The sequence below is a fragment of the Giraffa tippelskirchi genome, chromosome 1 (assembly GCF_054371585.1).
Source record: "Giraffa tippelskirchi isolate mGirTip1 chromosome 1, T2T-mGirTip1v1.2.pri, whole genome shotgun sequence".
Lineage (NCBI taxonomy): Eukaryota > Metazoa > Chordata > Mammalia > Artiodactyla > Giraffidae > Giraffa > Giraffa tippelskirchi.
This window is the reverse complement of record NC_137275.1, coordinates 206,306,059-206,327,795: the sequence shown is the minus strand read 5'-3', so window position 1 is coordinate 206,327,795 and position 21,737 is coordinate 206,306,059. Positions and strand designations below refer to the sequence as shown.

The following is a 21,737-nucleotide window of genomic DNA, read 5'->3' as shown; positions in this document are numbered from 1 at the left end:
ATCCTTAGTTCTTGGCCCATGCCACACTGTTTCTCTGTCCTGGAAGACTCCTCCTCCTCCTCCTTCACTTGAGTGAAGACTCACTAGTCCTCAAGTACTGCTCTAAATGAACTTCCTCTAGGATGCTTCCCTGGTGCCTTCAGAAGGTGAGTCAGAGCTGTTATGGAATCTCCGTAGGCCTTGGGATCTAACACTTTTGAAGGCTCCTCCTAATATTGCATTAAGTAGACTGAGATATAACATAATATATATTATATAGTTGTTCTTGATGTACATATTTGGAAATGCTTTTTATATTTCTGCTTTTGAAATTATTTGGCTATGAACAATTAATTTCATTTGCTATTGATTATGAGTGGGTCAAGAGTTACAGGTTTTGGTCACCAACTCAGTTAGTAATCAGCTATGTGAGTTCTGATAAGTCACTAAACCTCACTGAATCTCAATTATTTTATCTGAAACAAGAGAGATCTGCACAATGATCTAGGGCCCCATTTAGCACTAAGAGCCTTTATTATTAACTGTGAGGAGAGAAGTTTTTGAAGCTGGTAAGAGTCCAGGGGCAGGAGTGGGACAAGGATTCTTTACTCCATTCACATTACAGGCACAAAGGAGGCAACCACTGTAGGCATCTGGGCCAGAGCTGCCAGTTGAGTAGAAAAATACAGTTCCACAAATATGTGTAGAAAAGACAGTGATTTTAAAACTAAAGATAAGAACAATTATTCTCTTATACAATGAACCATCTAATATACCAGTCTATAACCAGAGAAGAACCCAGAGCACTCAAATATTTTCTTAAATATGTTTTTCTAAATGAAACTGACAAGTGAAGCATGATTATAAATATTTACATTGATACTCCCAACGCTTTTATTAGTGATACACACATAGTATGTATTGTAAAAAAAAAAAATCCAGTGTTAGAAAGAGCAACCTTCACTATTGTTTCAATTAATTCTATATTGAGAAGTGAATGAGACTACAGATTTTTTGTGAAGGAGTTTTCAATCTACAGAAGAAGTAGCCGGGTTCTACCTTTAAACAACAGTATTTTCATATTTCATACTACACACATCAGTGACTTAGTGTACTCTTAAAAGGAAGTTATTTTTTTCTGATAGAAAAAGTAATAAAGTTCTATGAAAAAAAAACGTACTTTTAACACCAATACCCAGAGGCGAACACTGGCTTTTGCACATACTTTTCTTTCTAGTTATATAGCTACATATCTGTATTTCCAAAATGGCATCACATTTTACAGCTGTGCTGCAGAATTTGAATGCAGAGGTTCTCTGGCTTGTAGGCTACAATATCTACTGCCATGACCTGAACACATCCAGCATGTCTGAGAAGTTAATGCAGCTGATGGCCTACAAAATGTTATTTTTTGAGCTAATTTGCATGGAAAAGGGGGAAGGAAAAATGCAAATAGAGGAGACAAGTGTGTGTGTTTTAGGCATTGGTTCTTCCATGAGTACACAGATTCACATCTGAGTCCTGTGAACAGAAGGTTGTAAAGACACATCAGAGCCTCCTGATGCTCTGGTGATGAAGTGAGACATTGAGTTGGGAACAGAATTTCTTTTCTATCCTCCACAGAGACAAAGGTAGCTCAGATGGTAAAGAATCTGCCTGCAATGCAGGAGTTCAATTCAGCTCAGTTCAGTTGCTCAGTTGTGTCCAACTCTTTGCAACCCCATGAACTGCAGCACGCCAGGCCTCCCTGTCCATCACCAACTCCCGGAGTTTACCCAAACTCATGTCCATTGAGTCAGTGATGCCATCCAAGCGTCTCATCTTCTGTCATCCCCTTCTCCTCCTACTCTCAATCTTTCCCAGCATCAGGGTTTTTTCAAATGAGGAATTATTTCTCCACTGATCTCCATTAGCATATTGGGTACCTACTGACCTGGGGAGTTCATCTTTCAGTGTCCTATCTTTTTGCCTTTTCATACTGTTCATGGGGTTCCCAAGGCAAGAATACTGAAGTGGTTTGCCATTCCCTTCTCCAGTGGACCACATTCTGTCAGACCTCTCCACCATGACCCGTCCGTCTTGGGTGGCCCCACACAGCATGGCTTAGTTTCATTGAGTTAGACAAGGCTGTGGTCATGTGATCAGATTGGTTAATTTTCTGTGATTGTGGTTTCAGTCTGTCTGCCCTCTGATGCCCTCTCTCAGCAATGCAGGAGACCCGGGTTCAAACTCTGAGTTGGGAAGATGCCCCAGAGAATGGAATGGCTACCCATCCACAGACAGAAGAGCCTAGAGGGCTACAGTCCATGGGGTTACAAAGAGTTGGACATGACTGAGCGACTAACACCCACACCCACCCGTGGCTGAGATTTTAGCATTTCCCAGGACAGCAAAGCCAGCAGTGGCAGGGCTGAGGCATCTTTATGTGGCTTCTTTGTTTGAGAAAATAGATATGTATGGCTGGAGCTGATCAACAAAATTCTCTGATTCTCTGGGTAACAAGAGCCCAGAGACTGCTTTACGAGCATGGGTATCAATTCCAGGCTTAACCGGGGAAGATTAGGGGGCTGCTGGAATCCTCTGTGAGCATGTGTGAGCAATAGACAGTGAGAACAGATTTGTGATTGCCAAGTAGGAGGAGGTGTGGGAAAGGCATGGAGTGGGAGTTTGAGGTTAGCAGATGCAAATTAGCATATACAGAATGGATATACAAGGTCCTACTGTATAGCACATAGAACTATAATATATTCAATATCCTGTAATAAACCATAATGGAATGTATATATGTGCAACTGAATCACTTTGCTCTGCAGTGGAAATTAACACAACACTGTAAATCAACTATGCTTCAATTAAAAAAAAAAAAAGCAGATTGTGCTTTTGGGGTAAAAAGGGGAATACAAAGTCTTGAAGATCTTGGGACACAGTGCCAAGCTGCTTCTCCCTACAGATTGCTATTTTAACATTCCTATAAATTAGACTTTTATATGCTGTGAAATAGATTCAAATTCAAGGGGTTTTGCTTTGCTTTTAGAATAAATGATCATAACATTGTATTGGCTTAAAAATTAGCCTTGATATAATCTTAGAATTAGTATTCAAGAGAAATGCAAAGAGTTTGGCCAGCCACATGTCTCAATGACAGCTTAGACTGCTTCAAATTATATTTAAAGGATTTTGTAAAAGAAAAAAGGCATCACAAAGCAAAGAATGAATTCACCTGCACTCTGTACAAAATAATACACTGCAGTAGGACAAGATGCTTTTATAGTTCTTAAAAAATATAACATGTTCGTTCCAGACTCTGCTATTATTTTGGCTTGATTGTCTGGGCTCATAACCTATAGAGGCAGAATATAAAATTCTATGAGGATCAGAGTATTGGTGTATTCATTCAACATTACGAAGGATGCTTGGTTTAAGGTGCTATGTCAATTATTAGGGAAGGTGGTAAGGAACATGTTACCACATGTTATAGCATATGGGAATATAAGGTGGTCTGGAAAATCCACAAAGTAGGTGGCTGAATTAAGGAAAGCATTCTTGGGCAAAACCTGGGAAATGGTACTTGTGTGTGGATGGTTCTCACTAGGACTGTCATCCTTGGATGGTCTCACTAGGACAGGGACTCAGGGTTATAAGGGAATAAGGGTCACTAGTTTGGTATTGGTAGCTCAGCTGGTAAAGAATCCACTTGAAATGCAGGAGACCCCGGTTTGATTCCTGGGTCGGGAAGATCCTCTGCAAAAGGGATAGGCTATCCCTCCAGTATTCTTGGGCTTCCCTAGTGGCTCAGATGGTAAAGAATCCGCCTGCAATGTGGGAGAACTGGGTTTGATCCCTAGGTTGGGAAGAGTCCCTGGAGGAGGGCATGGAAATCCACTCCAGTATTCTTGCCTGGGGAATCCCCATGGACAGAGGAGCCTGGCAGCTACAGTCCATGGGATCGCAAAGAGTCGGACATGACTGAGGGACTAAGCACAGTACAATGTGGTATTCAAGTCTCCTCTTTAGCCTCCTACTGCTTGGCAGATCAGTCTCTACCTAAACACATCAGTGACAGGGAACTGTCCCTATCAGTCACATCAACTGCATAAATCATTTGACAAAAGAACTCAGCAAACACATGCAAATGTCACTATTAAATAGAACGTGGCTAAGTAAAGCTTATTATCTGAACAATTTGGAACACAACTTTTAGTGGGAAGGAAAATCACAAGGGCATTGTGGTGGTCATTTAGGCTACAGAACATCCCTCTCTCTTTGACACATTTGTAGGATGTACTTCTCCACCCTGTTTGAACTTGGGCATGGCCACAGTTTTGTTGCTTGCGCTCTTGAAATGTGGGTGGAAGTGACCGATATTAACTATATATATATGAAGTTTTGGAGTCTGTGTTGTGAATGTGCATGTTTGCTCCGGTTTGCCAAAGTGATCATGGAAACATGTGTTGAGCTAATGCCTCCAACAGGAAAGGTCTCAGTGACTGGGATGGTCAGAATCCTCCCACCAACTGCAAAGAATCTGCAGTTTGAGAAATCAGTTTGTGTGTTAACCACAATAACTGTCTATTATTGTGCCAAAACCTATCCCACACTGACTGTAAGTTTTAGCTGGGATTATTTTAAAATGCCAACCTATTATATAAAGCCATGGACATTATGTGTTTGGTTCAATCTCCTAAATATCTACACCTATAATAGAATAGCATGTAAACACAACTCATGATCAAGTACTTTAACATTAAAAAATAAATATAATTGTTCAGCCTTTCTAACTTACTAAAGCACAAAGTGAACACATATTAGAAAAGTGTTCAAAGCTTAGAAAACTATGTCTAACAAATTCAGCTTAGTGGTTACCTCTGAAGAGACAATGAAAATGGGATCCGGTAAAGGAAGAGTACATGGGAGCTTCAACTATATCAGTGATGTCTTATTATTATTTTAAATCTGAACCACATAATGCCAGAATTTAAGGTTTTATATAGCTGATTACTTGAAAGGTATTATTTTCTATTATGTAGAGTATGCTTCTGATCATTTGAAACACAAGTTTAAAAGAAAGTTATTTAACAGCAGTTATTAAAGTCAAAGGGTCTGATTTTTATCAGCTAACTTAAACCTCCAAATAAAATGCCCTACTATGTGAGGGGATGGAAAAAAGATATTCCATGTAAATGAAAACCAAAAGAAAGCTAGAGTATCAGTACTCAAATCAGACAAAATAAATTTTAAAACAAAGACTAGTATAAGAGAGAGACAAGGAAAGACACTACATAATGATCAAGGGATCAATCCCAGAAGACATAACAATTATAAATATATATGCTCTCAACATAGGAGCACCTCAATACATAAGGCAAATGCTAACAGTCATAAAAGGGGAAATCAACAGTAACACAATATTAGTGGGGGACTTTAACACCCTACTTACACCAATGGATAGATCATCCAGACAGAATATAATAAGGAAACACAAGCCTTAAATGACACATTAGACTTGATAGACTTAATTGATATTTATAGGATATTTTATTCAAAAGCAGCAGAAAACACTTTCTGCTCAAGTACACATGAAAAAGTCTCTAGGATAAATCACATCTTGGTCCACAAACCAAGTCTCAGTAAATTTAAGAAAACTGAAATCATATCAAACAGCTTTTCTGACTACCCGCTATGAGACTAGAAATCAATTACAGGAAAAAATTGTAAAAGGCAGAAACACATGGAGGCTAAATAATATATTACTAAACAACCAATGGATCACTGAAGAAATCAAAGAAGAAATAAAAAAAAATCTAGAGGCAAATGACAGTGAAAACATAATGATCCAAAACTTATGGGACACAGCAAAAGCAGTTCTAAGAGGGAAGTTTATAACAGTACAATCTTACTACAAAAATCCCAAATAAACAACATAACCTTACACCTAAAGCAACTAGAGAAAGAACAAACAAAACCCAAAGTGAGAGAGGGAAAGAAATCAAAGATCAGAGCAGAAAGAAATGAAATAGAGATGAAAATAATAGCAAAGATCAATGAAACTAAAAACTAGTTCTTTGTGAAGATAAACAAAGTTGATAAATCTTTAGCCAGACTCATTAAGAAAAAGACAGAGGACTCGAGTCAATAAAATTAGAAATGAAAAAGGAGAAATTACAACTGACACCACAGAAACTCAAAGAATAAGATACTATTACAAGCAACTACGTACCAATAAAAGGGACAACCTAGAAGAAATGGACCACTTCTTAGAAAGGTATAACCTTCTAACACTGAACCAGGAAGAAATAGAAAATATGAACAGACCAAACACAAGTACTGAAATCGAAATGGTGATGGAAAACTTCCAACAAATAAAAGTGCAGGACATGATGACTTCACAGGTGAATTCTATCAAACATTTAAAGAAGAGTTAACACCTACCCTTCTGAAACTCTTCCAAAAAGTTGCAGAGGAAGGAACACTCCCAAGCTCATTCTATAAGGCCACCATCACTCTGATACAAAAATCAGACAGATACATCACAAAACAGAAAATTACAGGCCAGTATCACTGATGAGCACAGACACAAAAATCCTCAACAAAATACTAGCAAACTGAATACAAAACATTAAAAGGCTCATACACTGTGATCAAGTGACATTTATCTCAGGGATGCAAGTATTCTTCAATTTATTCAAAGCAATTAATGTGATACGTCATATTAACAAACTGAAGAACAAAACCTAGATGATCATCTCGATAGATGCAGAAAAAGCTTTGGACAAAACTCGACACTAATTTATAACAAAATTCTCCAGAAAGTGTGCATATATGGAATTTACCTCAACATAATAAGGACCATATACAACAAATCCACAGCAAACATCATACTCAACAGTGAAAACCTGAAAACATTTCCTCCAAGAGCAGGGAAAAGAAAGGGTGTCCACTCTTGCCACTTTTATTCAACATAGTTTTGGAAGACCTAGTCACAGCAATCAAAGAAGAAAAAAATAAAAGAAATCCAAACTTGAAAAAAAGAAGTAAAACTGTCACTGTTTTCAGATGATGTAATATTATACACAGAAAATCCTAAAGGTGCTAACCAAAAAACTGCTATAGCTCATCAATGAATTTGGTAATATTTCAGGATACAAAATTGATACATAGAAATCTCTTGCATTCCTATACAGTAAACAACAAAAGATCAGAAAGAAAAACTAAGGAAACAAACTCGTGTTCCACTGCAACAAGAAGAATAAAATATTTAGGAATAAACCTACTTAATGAGGCAAAAGACCTATATACAGAAAACTATAAGAAACCGATGAAAGAAATCCAAGACGACACCAACAGATGGAGGGATATACCATGCTCTTGGATTGGCAGAATCAATATGGTGAAAATGACTTTACTACCCAAAGCAACCCTCAGATTCAATGTAATTCCTTTCAAATTATCAATGACATTTTTCACAGACTTAGAACAGAAAATTTTACAATTTGTATGGAATCACAAAAAACCCTGAATAGTCAAAGCAATCCTGAGAAAGAAAACGGAGCTGGAGCAGTCAGGCTCCCTGACTTTAGACTATGCTACAAAGTTGCAGTAATCTGGACTGAATGGCACTTTGCTGTACAGCAGGAAGTAACACAAAGTTTTAAATCAACTATAATCCAATAACAAATTTTCTAAAACGCCCCACTTTGAAAGCGTTCTAGATAGTTGAGATTTACCTGGATTTAAACATAACAATACTCATTAAGCTCTTAAAGCACGGAAGCTTGTAGAAAGGGAAATTCACACTTCAACATTTCTATGTTTGGATTCTGGCCTCTGAAAGGACTTCCTTACCCTACGTTATTTTCTCCAGAGGAGAAAGTTCCCTCCTTCCATGTGACCAGGAGGCCAGTGATTATCATGCCTACATATATGCAGTGGAAAGAACATAAGATATGAAGGTATGCTGAATTAAAATCCCAAGTTTAACACCTATTGGCTGTGTGACCTTGAGTAAGCCAATTAATTTCTCTGTATCTCAGTTTCTTCATTTTGAAATTTTAAAAGACATATTTCTATTGAAAAAAGTCAATATTTTCCTATTGATGTTTTTCAGGACTCCAGTTTTATAACAGAACACCATGCAAATGTCAAATATGATATATTTAGTGGTATAATGGGCTTCCCAGGTGGCTCAATGGTAAGGAATTGGCTTGCCAATACAGGAGATGCGGAAGATGAGGGTTTGATCCTTGAGTCAGGAAGATCCCCTGAAGAAGGAAATGGCAACCTACTCCAGTACTCTTGCCTGGAAAATCCCACGGACAGAGGAGCCTGGTGGGCTACAGTCCATGGAGTTGCACAGAGTCCGACATAACTTAGTGACTGAGCACAATGGTACAACACATTAGGGGATTTCAAGAAATCTGAAATCTGAATAACTTACATCATGAGATGCATGCAGAGAGTTATATATTTCATTAAAATGTTGACAAGAGCAAAGCTGCTCTCATTCTGACCTCATCCCTGCTCTATTCAAAATTCCTTCATGGCATAGTTATCATCATTATCACTTTTAGATTACCAGTGAGTTTGCTCATCTTTTCTTATATTTCTTGGAGATTTATAACTCCCCCTCCCCTGGAGTTAGATTGAGCTTTTCATTAGTTTGAAAGGGTGGGAGTAGGAGTAGACCAGTAAGGAAAACAGGAGGAGGGTATTGTAAGGGGGTCAGAGAGAGAAGGGGCTGGGAGGTTCCCAGGCCCAACTCCTAGCTGGTCTTGGAGTCCAACCATCTGATTTTCCCCAGAACTATATTTCTTCCTCTCTTGATCTTTTGTCCTCTGGAGCCAGATTCATTTTTTTATTCTTAACTTCTTTTCCCCTCATGAAGATTTAACTGGGACCTTGATCCCAAAATATTCACCTTGGAGAGACTCAGTGCTGAAGAATAGAAGAGACTTCATTCATTGGGAAGGGCATCTGATGACAAGGATAAAGGGTGATGGTAACCATATTTAACTTTTAAAATCAATATTGGTATTTTCATACTATGAAAAATAGATACCTAGAGATTGGCATTGTCCTTTTACCCCAGTACTGAAAACACTAGTCAAAATAATGATTAAATAAGGAAATGCATGGGAAAGTACTTTATAATGTGCTTTTATCACTGCAATTGTTAAAAGACCACGGATTGTTCGTTGCTTTTAAAACGCCACATCCAATAACATCTCAATATATTCTAAAAACATTATCCCCCTAAGCCCAGTGATGTTGCATATTTGGGGATTAAACTGCCAGACTTCCTCCCTAATTGTCAGGGTTTTAGTGTGTGTGTGTGTGTGTGTGTGTGTGTTTGGTTAGTTTTATTTTTAATCTTTGCTGTTTTTGTTTTCTGGTTTATAGTAGGTAGAACTTATTATTTTAAATTATTTTTGTGCTAACACTTTTTAACCACTTATTACTTGACAAGCACTTTCAGACGCATTACCTCATTTCTCAAAAGTGTTCAGGAAGAAGTTATTTTTATTTCTACTTCAAAGATGAAGCAACTGAGGGCCAAAGAAGGTCCCCAAGTTTATACAAGCAGTAAATGGCAGAGCCAGGACTCAAACTCACTGCTTCTGACATCAAGTTATTTTCTCGTTCTACTTTACTCTGTATGAGGATAAGTTTTGATACTTTCTCCTTGTAAAAACCAGCAGTTTGATTTCTTTTATGGAGAAAAAGATCTCAATGTGACTTAAATATAAATGCAATTTAAGACTCAGAAACAAGGCAATCACAGCTGCTAAATCTTTGCACCTGCAAGTAAACAGCAGAAAGCAAAGCCAAGCAACCCTTCCTTTAAAATCGGAGGCACATGAAACAAGCGAGACATTGAAATGGCACTCATTGTCCAGAAATGACAAGGGGAAATTCCTTAACTTCTGGCCCTGGAGAAAGACACTCAGAATCAAGTTCTTGCAGAACTTCATGAGAGTATTTATCTTCAGGCTGGGATTTATGACAATCACCTAGTAGGTTGCAGCTGAGAAAAGTGAGTTGTCAAGAAAAGGCAGTAACAACTGCAAGTACAAGCAACCATCAAAATGATAAAACTGTCACATTTGTACATATCAAGCAATGATTACATTCGTTATGTCCAACTCCTGATACTTAATACTGTCTGCCAAGGAAGCTAAGTTCCATTTAGAGTTTTGCTGTTAGCACAAATATGTTGGAAAGAGATTTGACTGAATTGTTCACAAGTTTACAGAGCATGCAGTGAAACTGTCTCAAGAGGTATCCACTGATAACCTGGAGAGATTTGTAAAAAGGGTATTTCAGCCCTAAGTAATTTGCAAAAATAGAGTTAGGTATTGATTTGGGGGGCATGGGAGATCTCAAACAACTTGTGTTCTTATTTTTAGGGAAAAGTTACATTTCAGTCACAAATTTGAGTGTGTTTTCCCCTCAGGGAGATTCTCCATTTTAGATCCTCAAGCATGAGAGGTATTGCTAAAATGACAGAGAAAAGGGGATCAGAAATAGACTAAAAGGCAGAGAGGGAGGTAGGGAAGGCAGAGGGAGAGAGAGAGAAACAGGGACTAAGAATAAAAATCACAAAGAATATTTGCTTGTTTTGATCACTTTTTGGAAGCTACTTTGTTGTACACTTATCCTCACCAAAAATTAGTATTATTGAGTTCAAGGAATAAAAATGAGGATGGGAAGTAGATGTCCCCCTTGTCTTCACGTTACAGGCTGGTAAACTTCTACTGCTCTTCCTGCTGCCTCTGACTTTTCTAAGCTTCTGTCTAGTTCAGCATTTGCTCTACTACTTGCACCACTAGAACAAGATCAGCAAAGAGCCAAAAGCTGGCCAGAAGTATTACTGCGGACCATATTTGAATTTTAGTGATTCTGAAGTTCCCTCTCATTAGTGACAGGAAAGTTTGTGTTCTGGTCAATCAAGTCATTATTTTCTTGTCAAGGGCTTTCCATTTAACAGGCTTTAGCCAGCATGGAAGGGTACATTTTAAGGATTAGCTGGAAGATGTACTTGAGACATTTTTCTGAATTTCTAACATTCAAGGGCTTGGTTTCTGGAACTACCTGCATTGCCCACTACATATCATACTTCTCAATCTATTCTGCTGTCCTCCCACTGTGAATTCCCTCCTTTCAGCCCATTACTTTCTCTAGCTACTCTCCTAATCTACAAACTTTGCTCTCTCTCCAGTAATATCTTAACCCTTCATTTTGGTTTGTGACATTCAAGGATTACCTAAAGCAGTGCTCTCCTGACATGTTACCACCGTGAGATATTTCCTGCTGCATGCTGCTTTGTCAGCCTCTCTACCACCGTTTCAGCCTTCTGGACGGGTCTGAAGCAAGCTCCTACTATATCAGCAAGTTTGAATTTTAGAGGCTGGTTGGCAGCTATCCTCCTCACCAACTACCACAAAGAAAATTTTATGCTCATAGAGTTAAAATCACCGAGAAAATACACATGAGAGCTCTGTGTGTCTCTGATCCCCACCCTCCATCCCCTACACATGTTAAACATGGCCTGATAACCACGGACCTGCAAAAAACCTTGATGAGGTGCAAGTTACAGAAACCCAGTTAGTATGGCAAGTATGCAAAAAAGAACAAAACACACAATGACTTGGGGAAGGAAAATGAGTACTAGAAATATGAGTGCATTCATGGAACAAAAAAGTCATGCAAAGATTCTACCACAAACACCTACAAACGATGGTCAGCCTTTTTCTTTTTAATTCATAGATGGGCTGAATCCAAAAGGGTACTGAAAGCAGGAGTGGTAACTGAGTAAAATGATGACACAGTGAACCTAAACGGGAATAGAGAAAGGGGTACACAGCAGTCTTAGTACCAAGGTTTGGGTTTTAATGCCCATGAGGATAAGACATTCTAAGGACCTGAGTTGGAACTGAGACTCCTGTGTAAAAGCCAGAATTCCTGAAAGCTTGCTTTTGACACTTCAGAGACAGTGTTCTATGTAAATCCACCTGCTGGCATAGGGAGATTACATGGAAGATGAACTTGGATTAATAATACTGTGGAATTATGAAAATTTGACTAATGAATATAGAAACATAAACCCAAGAGAAACATGCATATAAAATCTTTCCAAAGAAATACTCTTAAAATCTAAGGCCCACATGAATTATATAGAAGAATTTTAGCTCTGCCAAAAATGAGCTAAAAATAATTATAAAGAAACAATCCACTATGAGCTAGAGACAGCAGATTCAACATCCTGGAGGATTAAATATCAGTAATTTCAGGGACATCCCTGGTGGTCCAGTGGCTAGGACTCCATACTCCCAATGCAGGGAGCCTGGGTTCAATACCTTCAGGTGATATAACTGTCTTAAAAAAAACCTAAGGAGTATACAGACACCAGTAAAACTAATAATAAAGTTTAGCAAAGGTTTTTCAAGAAACTGGTAGAAAAATATTGTTTCTATAATGAAGAAACAAAACAGGAAAATGTAATCATCTCTCAGTCATTCCACTGCTAGGTGTCAGTCCAAGGAAAGCCCTTGTACACCTGCATACAGAGATAGAAATAAGGATAATTTCTGCAAAAAAAAAAAAAAAAAAAAAAAGCTGTAAGGGTATAAAGCATTAAGAAAATAAGAAAGATGCAACCAAACCATCCCTCAGTAGGTCTTGATATACATTCACATAATGGGATAAACGGCAATAATTAAAAGAATGACTTGCAATCTGAATAAACTCAGAAACATAATGTTGAATGAAAAGGTAAGTTGCAAAAAGTAGGTTCAATATGGTATCATTTATCTAAACTCTCCCTAAAATATAATTTATGAATATGTGGACATGTAGGGAAAATATGAAAATATGCATAAGAATTATGCAGGAGAATAAAGCCTCTAACTTCACATACAAACAACTGACCCTTGAGCAATGTGGGGGTTAATCCATGTATAACTGATAGTCAGCCCTCCATATCCAAGGTTCCTCCACATCCACGGATTCAATCAACCATGGGCTCTTAGCACTGTAGTATTTACTATTGAAAAACATCTGCATGTAAGTGGAATCATACCATTCAAATCCACAGTGTTTAGGGTCAACTGTAGTTATCTCTGTGTCTAGAACAATAGGACTTCAGCCATATCTGGAATATTTTACATTCCATGAATACAATATCTGAAGCATCTGTAGCAAATTTTAAGATTTGGTCTTGATGGTAGGGACAGTGATGTCTGCTATATTATTTTCTGTTTGAATTACTTCATAATTAAAAAACAACAGTGGAAAGATATTTATTGATCCTGTTGACATTTTTACCAAGTTATACTTTTGATCAAGTTTTCTGATATCCCTGTTTTAATGCCTGGAATGATGTAGGTAAACAGTAAGTATTTTCTTTTATTTCATTTCTTTTGTTCCCATTGGATCTTACTCAAAGTTTTGTTGCCCAATCTCAGAAGAAATTTATTTTTTTTTTAACATTTTGACTCCTTTCACCCATTTCTGTCTTCCTCACTGTCCCCCCACATCTGGCAACCACAAATCTGCTCTGTATTTATGAGCTCTTATTTTCCTTTTTAGAGCCCACATATGTATTCCACATATTTAGATTCCACAATCATAAAGTATTTGTCTTTGGCTGGTTTCCTAAGCATTATGCTAAGAGATCCATATATGTTGTCACAAATGACAGTATCTTAATTCTTTTTGATGGCTGAATAATATTCCATTGGGGGGGAATATATATACACACCACACACACACACATATATATATACAAACCACAATTGCATTATCCATTAGTCTATTGTCAGATACTTAGGTTGTTTCTATACCTTGATTATTATAAGTAGTGTAGCAACAAACATGGGGTGTTTATAACAAAAAGCGTTTGATGAATGAAATACATGAGAATCATAAAAGCCACTTTTCACCTCTTTTCCTTTCAGTTTCTACTTTATTCTATTGATAATTCATGTCCTCTTTTTCTTTCTCCTCCTTGTTTCAGAGAAGTCACTGATATGTCTTAAACTTCTATGCAAAGTAAGAACAATAATACAGCAAGATAAAGAATAAACTCTCTTTCCTCTCCAAGACTCTTAGACTTACATTTACGTTTGTGTCAGGTGAAGGCACAGAAAGATTAACTGATGTCTTCTGTGGTTTTCTCTACTTGTCAAGCCCATCGTTCACAGACTAGAGGCCTGACAATCTTTAGAGCCTCCAGCCAATAAATGCAGTCACTTACTTTAAGGTTTGGTTCCTGTTCAACTTTTAAGAAAATTTAAAATAAGGATAAGGATAATGACAGATGACTTATTCTAAATCTCCCCTAGTTCACTTTAAAATTTTATTTTTGTTGTGACAAAAGATTCAGGGTTTTAACATTGAAAAACATAGTGTCAAACCCTTCTATCCTTTCCCCCGTGATCAGTGGGAGAAAGGACTCCTTTTTATTCATCACAATTTCAATATGAACAACAGTAACTAGAACCCACAATAGATATAATATAGAGTTATTGTCTGAAAGGAGTTATTCTTGACCTTGTATGGCAAGTTAACAGTATTAAGAATATATGCTTGTGTTTAAAGATGAGTTCCTTGTTTACCCTTTCAAAGATATGGCTTGAGTCTGAGTATCTTAACTTATATCAACACTTCTGTCCCAATCTAATCTCTATTTCCACCTGGTTTTGCAATACAAATAGGTTCACGGATATCACCAGAAAATAAATCATCAAATAATATTTGTCCATCTAAACTACCAAAGGATATCTGTAAGGTGAAACTTGAGGATCACCCAAACATTATTATTTGGCCCAGATAATATAATCAAAATCGTTCAACTGACTATATAGACAGCTATAGTTATTTCAAGTGCTAGAAATAAAAAAAAAAAACCCATTTCATTGATTCATAGGCTATATTTAAACAACACATGCATTGAAAGTACATTTTTGCTAGCATCAGTAATGGTTTAACTCAAGTGTCTGTTTTCATACAGGTGATAAAATGGATCAACATGCATATTCCTCCCATACTCAGAGCCAAAAAGATCCCCTGCCTGATTATGTAAGAATATGCTACAGCCAATCCTTAGGATGGAAAGACTATACAAGCTGTTACCATAAAGGAAACTCAGGGCATTTACTCTTCAGCTCTTCATATCATCATATTTTAAACACAATTTTTGGGATAAAAACCAATGTGTTAGATGCCCTATCTCTTGAAGAAGGCAGAAATAATATCATCTCTGGCAAATCAATACCTTATTTTGTGAAGACCTGCAGTAGCTTTTTTTCATCATATTATTCCAAATTACCTAACATTTTCATGTCTTTGTCTCTTCTATAGCAAACATTATGGAAAGGGAGGTACAGTGGGGAAAGGATGCCAAGAAGTTTAACCAAAAGACACTGGAGAAATTGTTGGCTGACACAAAGTAGGGGCATCTCAACAAAATCATTTAAAACCCAAAGAAATTGCACACTATATAAGTTCTCAATATCCCAGTAAAAAAAAAAAATGCCCAGTGAAGATAATTAACTCTAAGAAATTTTCTTCTTTATATTGGATCCAAGGCCAAAGGTCATTAACATCATCTATAAACCTTGTTTATTGAATTCTTGAAGCATGATATTGATTTTTGAAAGAAACAATTTAATCAAAATTCTGCATTCATAATTAATAATATATTCAAATCACCACTGAAAATAAAAGAAATCTAGTAAGACACAATTATTTTGGACCCCATAGATGAATCTTCTTGTTCTATGGCTTCCTATTTAAGAAACATATTGCATAACTTATACTTTACCAGTGTTTCTGCTATAAAAATTTCATTATCAATCATAAGATTAAGTAGTTCTATAAAATAATCCAAGTTCTCAGCATAAAAACTGCTACAATTATTCCAGTTTTTCTGCAAAGGTAAATAAATACACCTACCTCAACAAATATAAAGCACGGGATGATGGAATAACTTCGTTGAGTATTGTTTCCTACAGCCATTTCTTACATGTAGCAAGGCTGTACCGTCTAAAACTGTCCAGGCTGAAATAGAAATAGATGGCATGGTGTAAGAACCATATGTTTAGAAGTCCCTTAGGTATGCACATAAAAATATCAGCTACCCTCTAGATAAGCAAGCTGTGTACAAACAATGCAAAATACGGATCTACAGCACAGTCAAATCAGATTAATAATAAGTCCAGAGAAAAGAAACTAAGGTTTACCAACCATAAACAGTCTCTGAGCCTAAATGACCAAGCAGGGAGGCCCTGTGCACAGAGATATAGTGAACAGAATTCTAATTGCCTGGTGCTGCACAGTGCCTGAACCCAGCAGATTGTGCTCATGCCACGGATGCAATTTTTGCTACAACACATTTGTTACTGTCCATTCTGCGTGAATCTCTTCTGTGCCTGATCCTTGCAGTTTGCAGTCTAAAGATTTGTTCATTTTTGCCTTTGCCTCTTCCTTTGGAACTGACATTTAGGACTTCCTTTCTTGACCACTCTTTGCCCTTGCTCCCTTGACTACAGTGCTATTCACTACTTTGGATTAATCCATCACTGATCCCTCCGACTGGTTCCCTCAGCCATGTCTCTCTCTTTCTGTGTGTGTGTTCTAAAGACAAAACATTGACACCATAAACATTCTCCCAGAAGAATGGTGTCGTTGGGCAACAGCAGATTATTTTAAATATGTTAGAACTCTTCTGTCCTACTTTGAACTGAAAATAGTTGTGTATTAGAAGATCAGTGAATTTTGGTTCTTCTTAATAACAACAAAATAGAAATTCTAGGCTTTTCTGAAACTTCCATGGCCCGATAAAAAGAATTTTCCACTAAACCTTTCATTCTCTATTCAAAGCCATACTTAATATGTTTCAGGTGACTGCTCCCGAGAATTATTTGTGTTGTTCTGTTGCTGTGTCAGGCTTCCCACTGGTTCTTATGGACTGTGCTAAGAAGAGTGGTCCAGGGACTACTGGCCCATGCAACTGGCCGCCTGCAGTTTTTCTTAAAGGTCATGAATTCATGTTTGTTAACTTAATTCTGTCTTTATGCCCATTCTTATTTTTTCCCGAGATAAAACTTTAAAAACCACTTCTTTCTCTTTATGAAAAACCAGCTTTCAACTGTTGTTGATCAAATTTAACACTATGTGTGATATTAAGTCCACATCAATCATAGTGTTAAATTATTTAATTTTTAGGCAGCTTAAATTTTTCTATTAAAATTGGATATTATCTGTTATAAAATACTACTAAATCTTTTATTTCACCATTCTATTTCATAATTTAGGAATAAATAATATTTTTTACAATTAGAAAGAAACTCATAAATAGAACACATTTGAGTTGACTTGGCAACCATGTATTGGTTTCATTTTACCCTTACTTAACCCAAGTATCTTAGAATTCATTTATCAGTATTTATGATTTTTTTTAACTTTTTATTTTATATTGGAGTATAGCCAATTAATAATGTTGTGATATGTTAGTATTTATGCTTTAGATGAGTCCTACTGTTAGCATCAACTAAATACAGTGCCTTATATCTGAAAAGTAAATTAAGTTTTTAATCACCTTGAAGTAGGTAGGGGCACCAGAAAAACAAAGGCATCAGCCACACCCAGTATTTTAGATGGCCTCTCCATACAATTCATAAAAAATAGCAATGAAATGGAGACTACAACACTAGCTTTGGGATATCACATAAAATTCACCTCTTCACTCTTCTGGTTCAAAACACAACCTAGCTTTTTATACATGTATGAAGACTAAATATATTCACACATACATATATACACACATATGTATCTATGTGTATTATACATAATTAGTAACTATGATGAGGTTTCTTTCACATATAATTCACTCATTTCAAGTGTACAATTCAATGATATTTTAGTAAATTTACCAAGTTGTACAATAATGAACACAAAACAATTTTAGCACTTTTTCCTTCACCCCCAAAGAATTCTCATTCCCATCTAGTCACTAATCTACTCTCTGTCTCTACAGATTTGCTTTTTCTGGATATTTCAAATAAATAGAATCATATAAAACATGGTCTTTTGATCTGGATTCTTGTACAAAACAAAAGCATGTTTTTGAAGTTTATTCATGTCATAGTGCACATATCAGTAATTTTTCCTTTTTATTACCGAATCTATTCCATTGTATGGATATAGAGCCTTTACCAACTGGTGGAAATGTAGGCTTTTTCCATTAGGTTGTATCCAATATTATCATTCCCCAGTGATGCTAAGAACATCTTGTCTTTATTTTCATTTCTCATAGTCATTCTAGTGGATGTGGGATAATATCTCATTGTTGTTTTCATTTTGTAAATAACAAATGATATTGAGCATCCTTTTAGGTGCTTATTGCCTATTATTCTATCTTCTTCTGTAAAATAACCAAATCATAAAAAAAAAAAGATTTGAATATTTTCAAGATAAAAGCATTCTTTGTATATTCTGGACACAAGTCTCTTACCAGAATATATTTTGTCTTCTGACTATTAATGTGCCTTGGTATGGATTCCTTTAGGTTTATCCTGCTTAGAGATTTCTTAATACTTAAATCTAACAGTTTAGGTTTTTCGCAAGTCAGGGAAAATTTTTAGCCATTATTCCTGGAATACTTTTTTAACCCTCTCTCTTATCTCCTTCTGGGACTCCAGTGACATGAATATTAGATCTTTTGTTGCAGTCCATCCATCATGTCCGTGAGACTCTTATTACCCCATCCCCACTGCAGTCTATTTTCTCTCTGTTGTTCAGATGGGGTATTTTCTCTTAGTCTGTCCTCAAGTTCACGGATTCTTTCCTCTATCATCCCCATATGGTGCTGAGCCAAGTCCATCCACTGAGTTTATTTTAGTTGTTATATTTCTTAATTCTAAAATTTCCATTTGATTTTTCTTTCTATTTTCTATTGCTTTGCTGAAACTCTTTCTTCGCTGAGACAATTTTTTCATTTGTTTCAAGCATGTCTACAATTATTTATTAAAGCATTTTTATGATGGCCACTTGAATTTTTGTCAGACAATTCTATATCATCTTGTTTTAGGTGTTGTTAATGATCCGTTCTTATTTCATTTGCCATCTTTCTGGTTCTTGGTATGCAGAGTGATTTTTTATTGACCTTGGGTTATTACATTATAAGACAGCTTATATCTTTTTATACCTCCTCTGACACTCCTCCAGTAGATACAGGGAATTTCACCTTGTTACTGCCACATGAAGGTAGAGGTCCAGGTCCTCTACCTGGCCCCCTGTGATAGCTAGTTGGTGGGTGGCCCCTTTTACTAGGCAACAGGAGAGTTCAGGCTCCTCAGTAAGGCCCATTGATACCCCCAGGGCTGGGAGGGGGCTAGGTACCTCTTTATTGCTCCCTACATGGCCTCCACTGACACTGTGGTTTTGCTAATGCTGTATAATGGTAAAACTGAATTTCCACTAGGCCCACTCTGATCCCACTCCAGTGAGGAGGAAGTAGGGGTGCCTCATTACTGCCTGATGAGGGCTGAAGTCTAGGTTCCTCCCTGACACTGTGGAACAGGGGTCGGGGCCTACTCATTACTGGCCAGCATACATTAAAGTCTTGGCTCCCAACATGGCCTTCTCTGCTATAACCCTAGCAGAAGTTTGGAGGAGTCTCCTTATAGCCTGGCAAGGGCAGAAGTCCAGGGTCTCTGCATTGCCTTTGCTGATAGAGACAGAGGTTAGGACTGCAGTTTTTTTCTGTGGTTTTGGATACAGTCAAAGGGTTATTTTCTAAAAGTTTTCTGCACTGCTAGGCTGCCCTTTTCCCCGTGCTTTGGCTAGAAAAGCAGCAGCTTTTCTTGGGGCTGTTTCATCTGAGGGTATCAGTATCCCAGTTTACTAGTTTCTCTGACATCCAGTCTGAGATACAAGGCAAAAAAAAAAATCCTGGGAACTCAATATTGTGCTGGTTCTTATGTGCAGCCTCCACCAGTCCACCTTTCCTTCCTCTAAGCTTTGTCTGTTTACGTGTAACATTCAAGATTTTTGGTTGATTTAGTGGGAGGAATGGGGAAAGTACATCTTACTCCATCCTTTCAGAAGAAGTCGTTAGAAGTCTTTAAAGGAGCACCACAATGGCAGGGACCAAAGTTCTCATGTAGCCCAGCCCTGCTGTGTTCTCACGAATTTGAGTCTTTTTGTGCCCAAGGTTTCAAAATATCAGAATTGCAACATTTGTTTGTTTATTTGTGAGTCCCTAATTCATGCCAGGTATCCCATTAGGCAAAACTAGAAGTAATGAATTAGCCAAACACTCCGTATTTAAGAGGCTAATAGTCATCAAGAAAAGACTGCTATACTTGTTTGTATATTTTTCGATCAGTTATAAGAGGGATAACAGCAGCACAGATGACCAATTCTAACTCTGGAGGTCAGGGAGTTATCCAATTGGCATAGTAGATACACTGTTTGGGACCCACAATACTTTTAGGAGCCTATGAAAATGTTTAGTTTCTTTAAAAATAACAAATGCTTAGGTTAGGTATGAAAATATTTAACATATTATTAAATTCAGTTTTACACCAATTCAACTGTAAAATATAAATTTTAATTTTAATAGAGAAAGGGGTCCACAAAGGGAAAATTGCTTAGAGTCCACAAAAGTAATGAGATAGTCCTCGTTGGGAGAAAGTTAAGGAAAAGTTTCTTAGAGGAAATGGTTATTTAAGTTGTTTAAAATAAAGGTAGCTGCTCCCTTTTCAGAGGAGGACAAGTTAAGTATTTTTAGCTAAAAGGAACAGCAAGAGCTAAGGCTCCAAAGATATAAGTTGACTTAACACATGTTTGCAAAGCTAAAAACACCACTAGCTCAAATGTATGAAAACATTCAAGGTGTTACCAAAATTTGTTTAGGTACATGTAGAATTTTATGCACAAACTCAGAAGTTAGATGACCTCAAGGATAAGAAATACAAGGTTGGTCCATTTCTGTATCAGATAGGAGCATGGGGAAAAAAGGGAATATTGACAGACTACTGTTTCCTACTAATTAACTCAGAGTTCTTCATTTCTAGGCGGTAAGTACATCATAAATCAGACCTGTCCAATAAAGGAGTCAATGACATCTCATGTGTTTCCTTTGGATTTTCCATGTAATTCCCTTTTGCTCATGAGAAATATAACAATTCTTAGTCAATCCAGGACAAATGCACAAATAATGGCTGATTATAAAGAATCTGTTTCAATGAGACTCAGAATGGATATGGATGGAGCACAGTCATAGATAGATGAGGATAAACTTCACTGATTTCTATGTTATGCAAAGTTAGCTCCAGTTGACCAGTCAAATGAAGTATCAACAGCAAGGAACAAAATGCCCTTGAGAAAGAGTCCCCATGATTCAGTGGACCTTCTGCCCAGCCTTGGTGTGAATCCAATATCTTCAGTGGCCAAAGTCATAGCCTGAGGTTATTCTCAGCAGCCCAGAGTCTATGATTTTAGGGATGCTAGATCTTGCTATTTTTATACAGAATATTTTAAGCTAATTTTGCTCAAACTGCCATGGTGATTCCTTTCAAAGTTAGGATGATATGAATTAATTGAGTTCACTAAAACAAAAGTCTAAAAAACAAATAGGTAACAACAAGGCCACCGAAAAGGTATTTTTATGAGTAACCCCAAGAATTCTGCACTCTGAGGCCACACTGATTTAGGACAGAGTTTCTCAACCCCGTCACTGTTGATACTGTGGGCTT

General features: G+C 37.0%; 1 protein-coding gene across 8 annotated transcripts in view; it reads right to left on the bottom strand.

Moving 5' to 3' along the window:
* PLPPR1 (phospholipid phosphatase related 1) overlaps nt 1-21,737 on the bottom strand; it is a 646,134-nt gene that overhangs the window by 120,241 nt on the left and 504,156 nt on the right. For 5 of the 8 annotated variants that reach the window (XM_081573011.1, XM_081573017.1, XM_081572982.1 and 2 more), the window contains one exon: nt 15,931-16,035. In XM_081573011.1, the coding sequence (XP_081429137.1) occupies nt 15,931-15,993 (63 nt within the window). In that variant the 5' untranslated portion in view covers nt 15,994-16,035. Of the gene's footprint in view, nt 1-13,445; nt 16,036-16,221; nt 16,625-21,737 lie in introns of those variants that run through there. The other 3 variants (XM_081572990.1, XM_081573042.1, XR_014077701.1) reach the window with 3 other exon arrangements.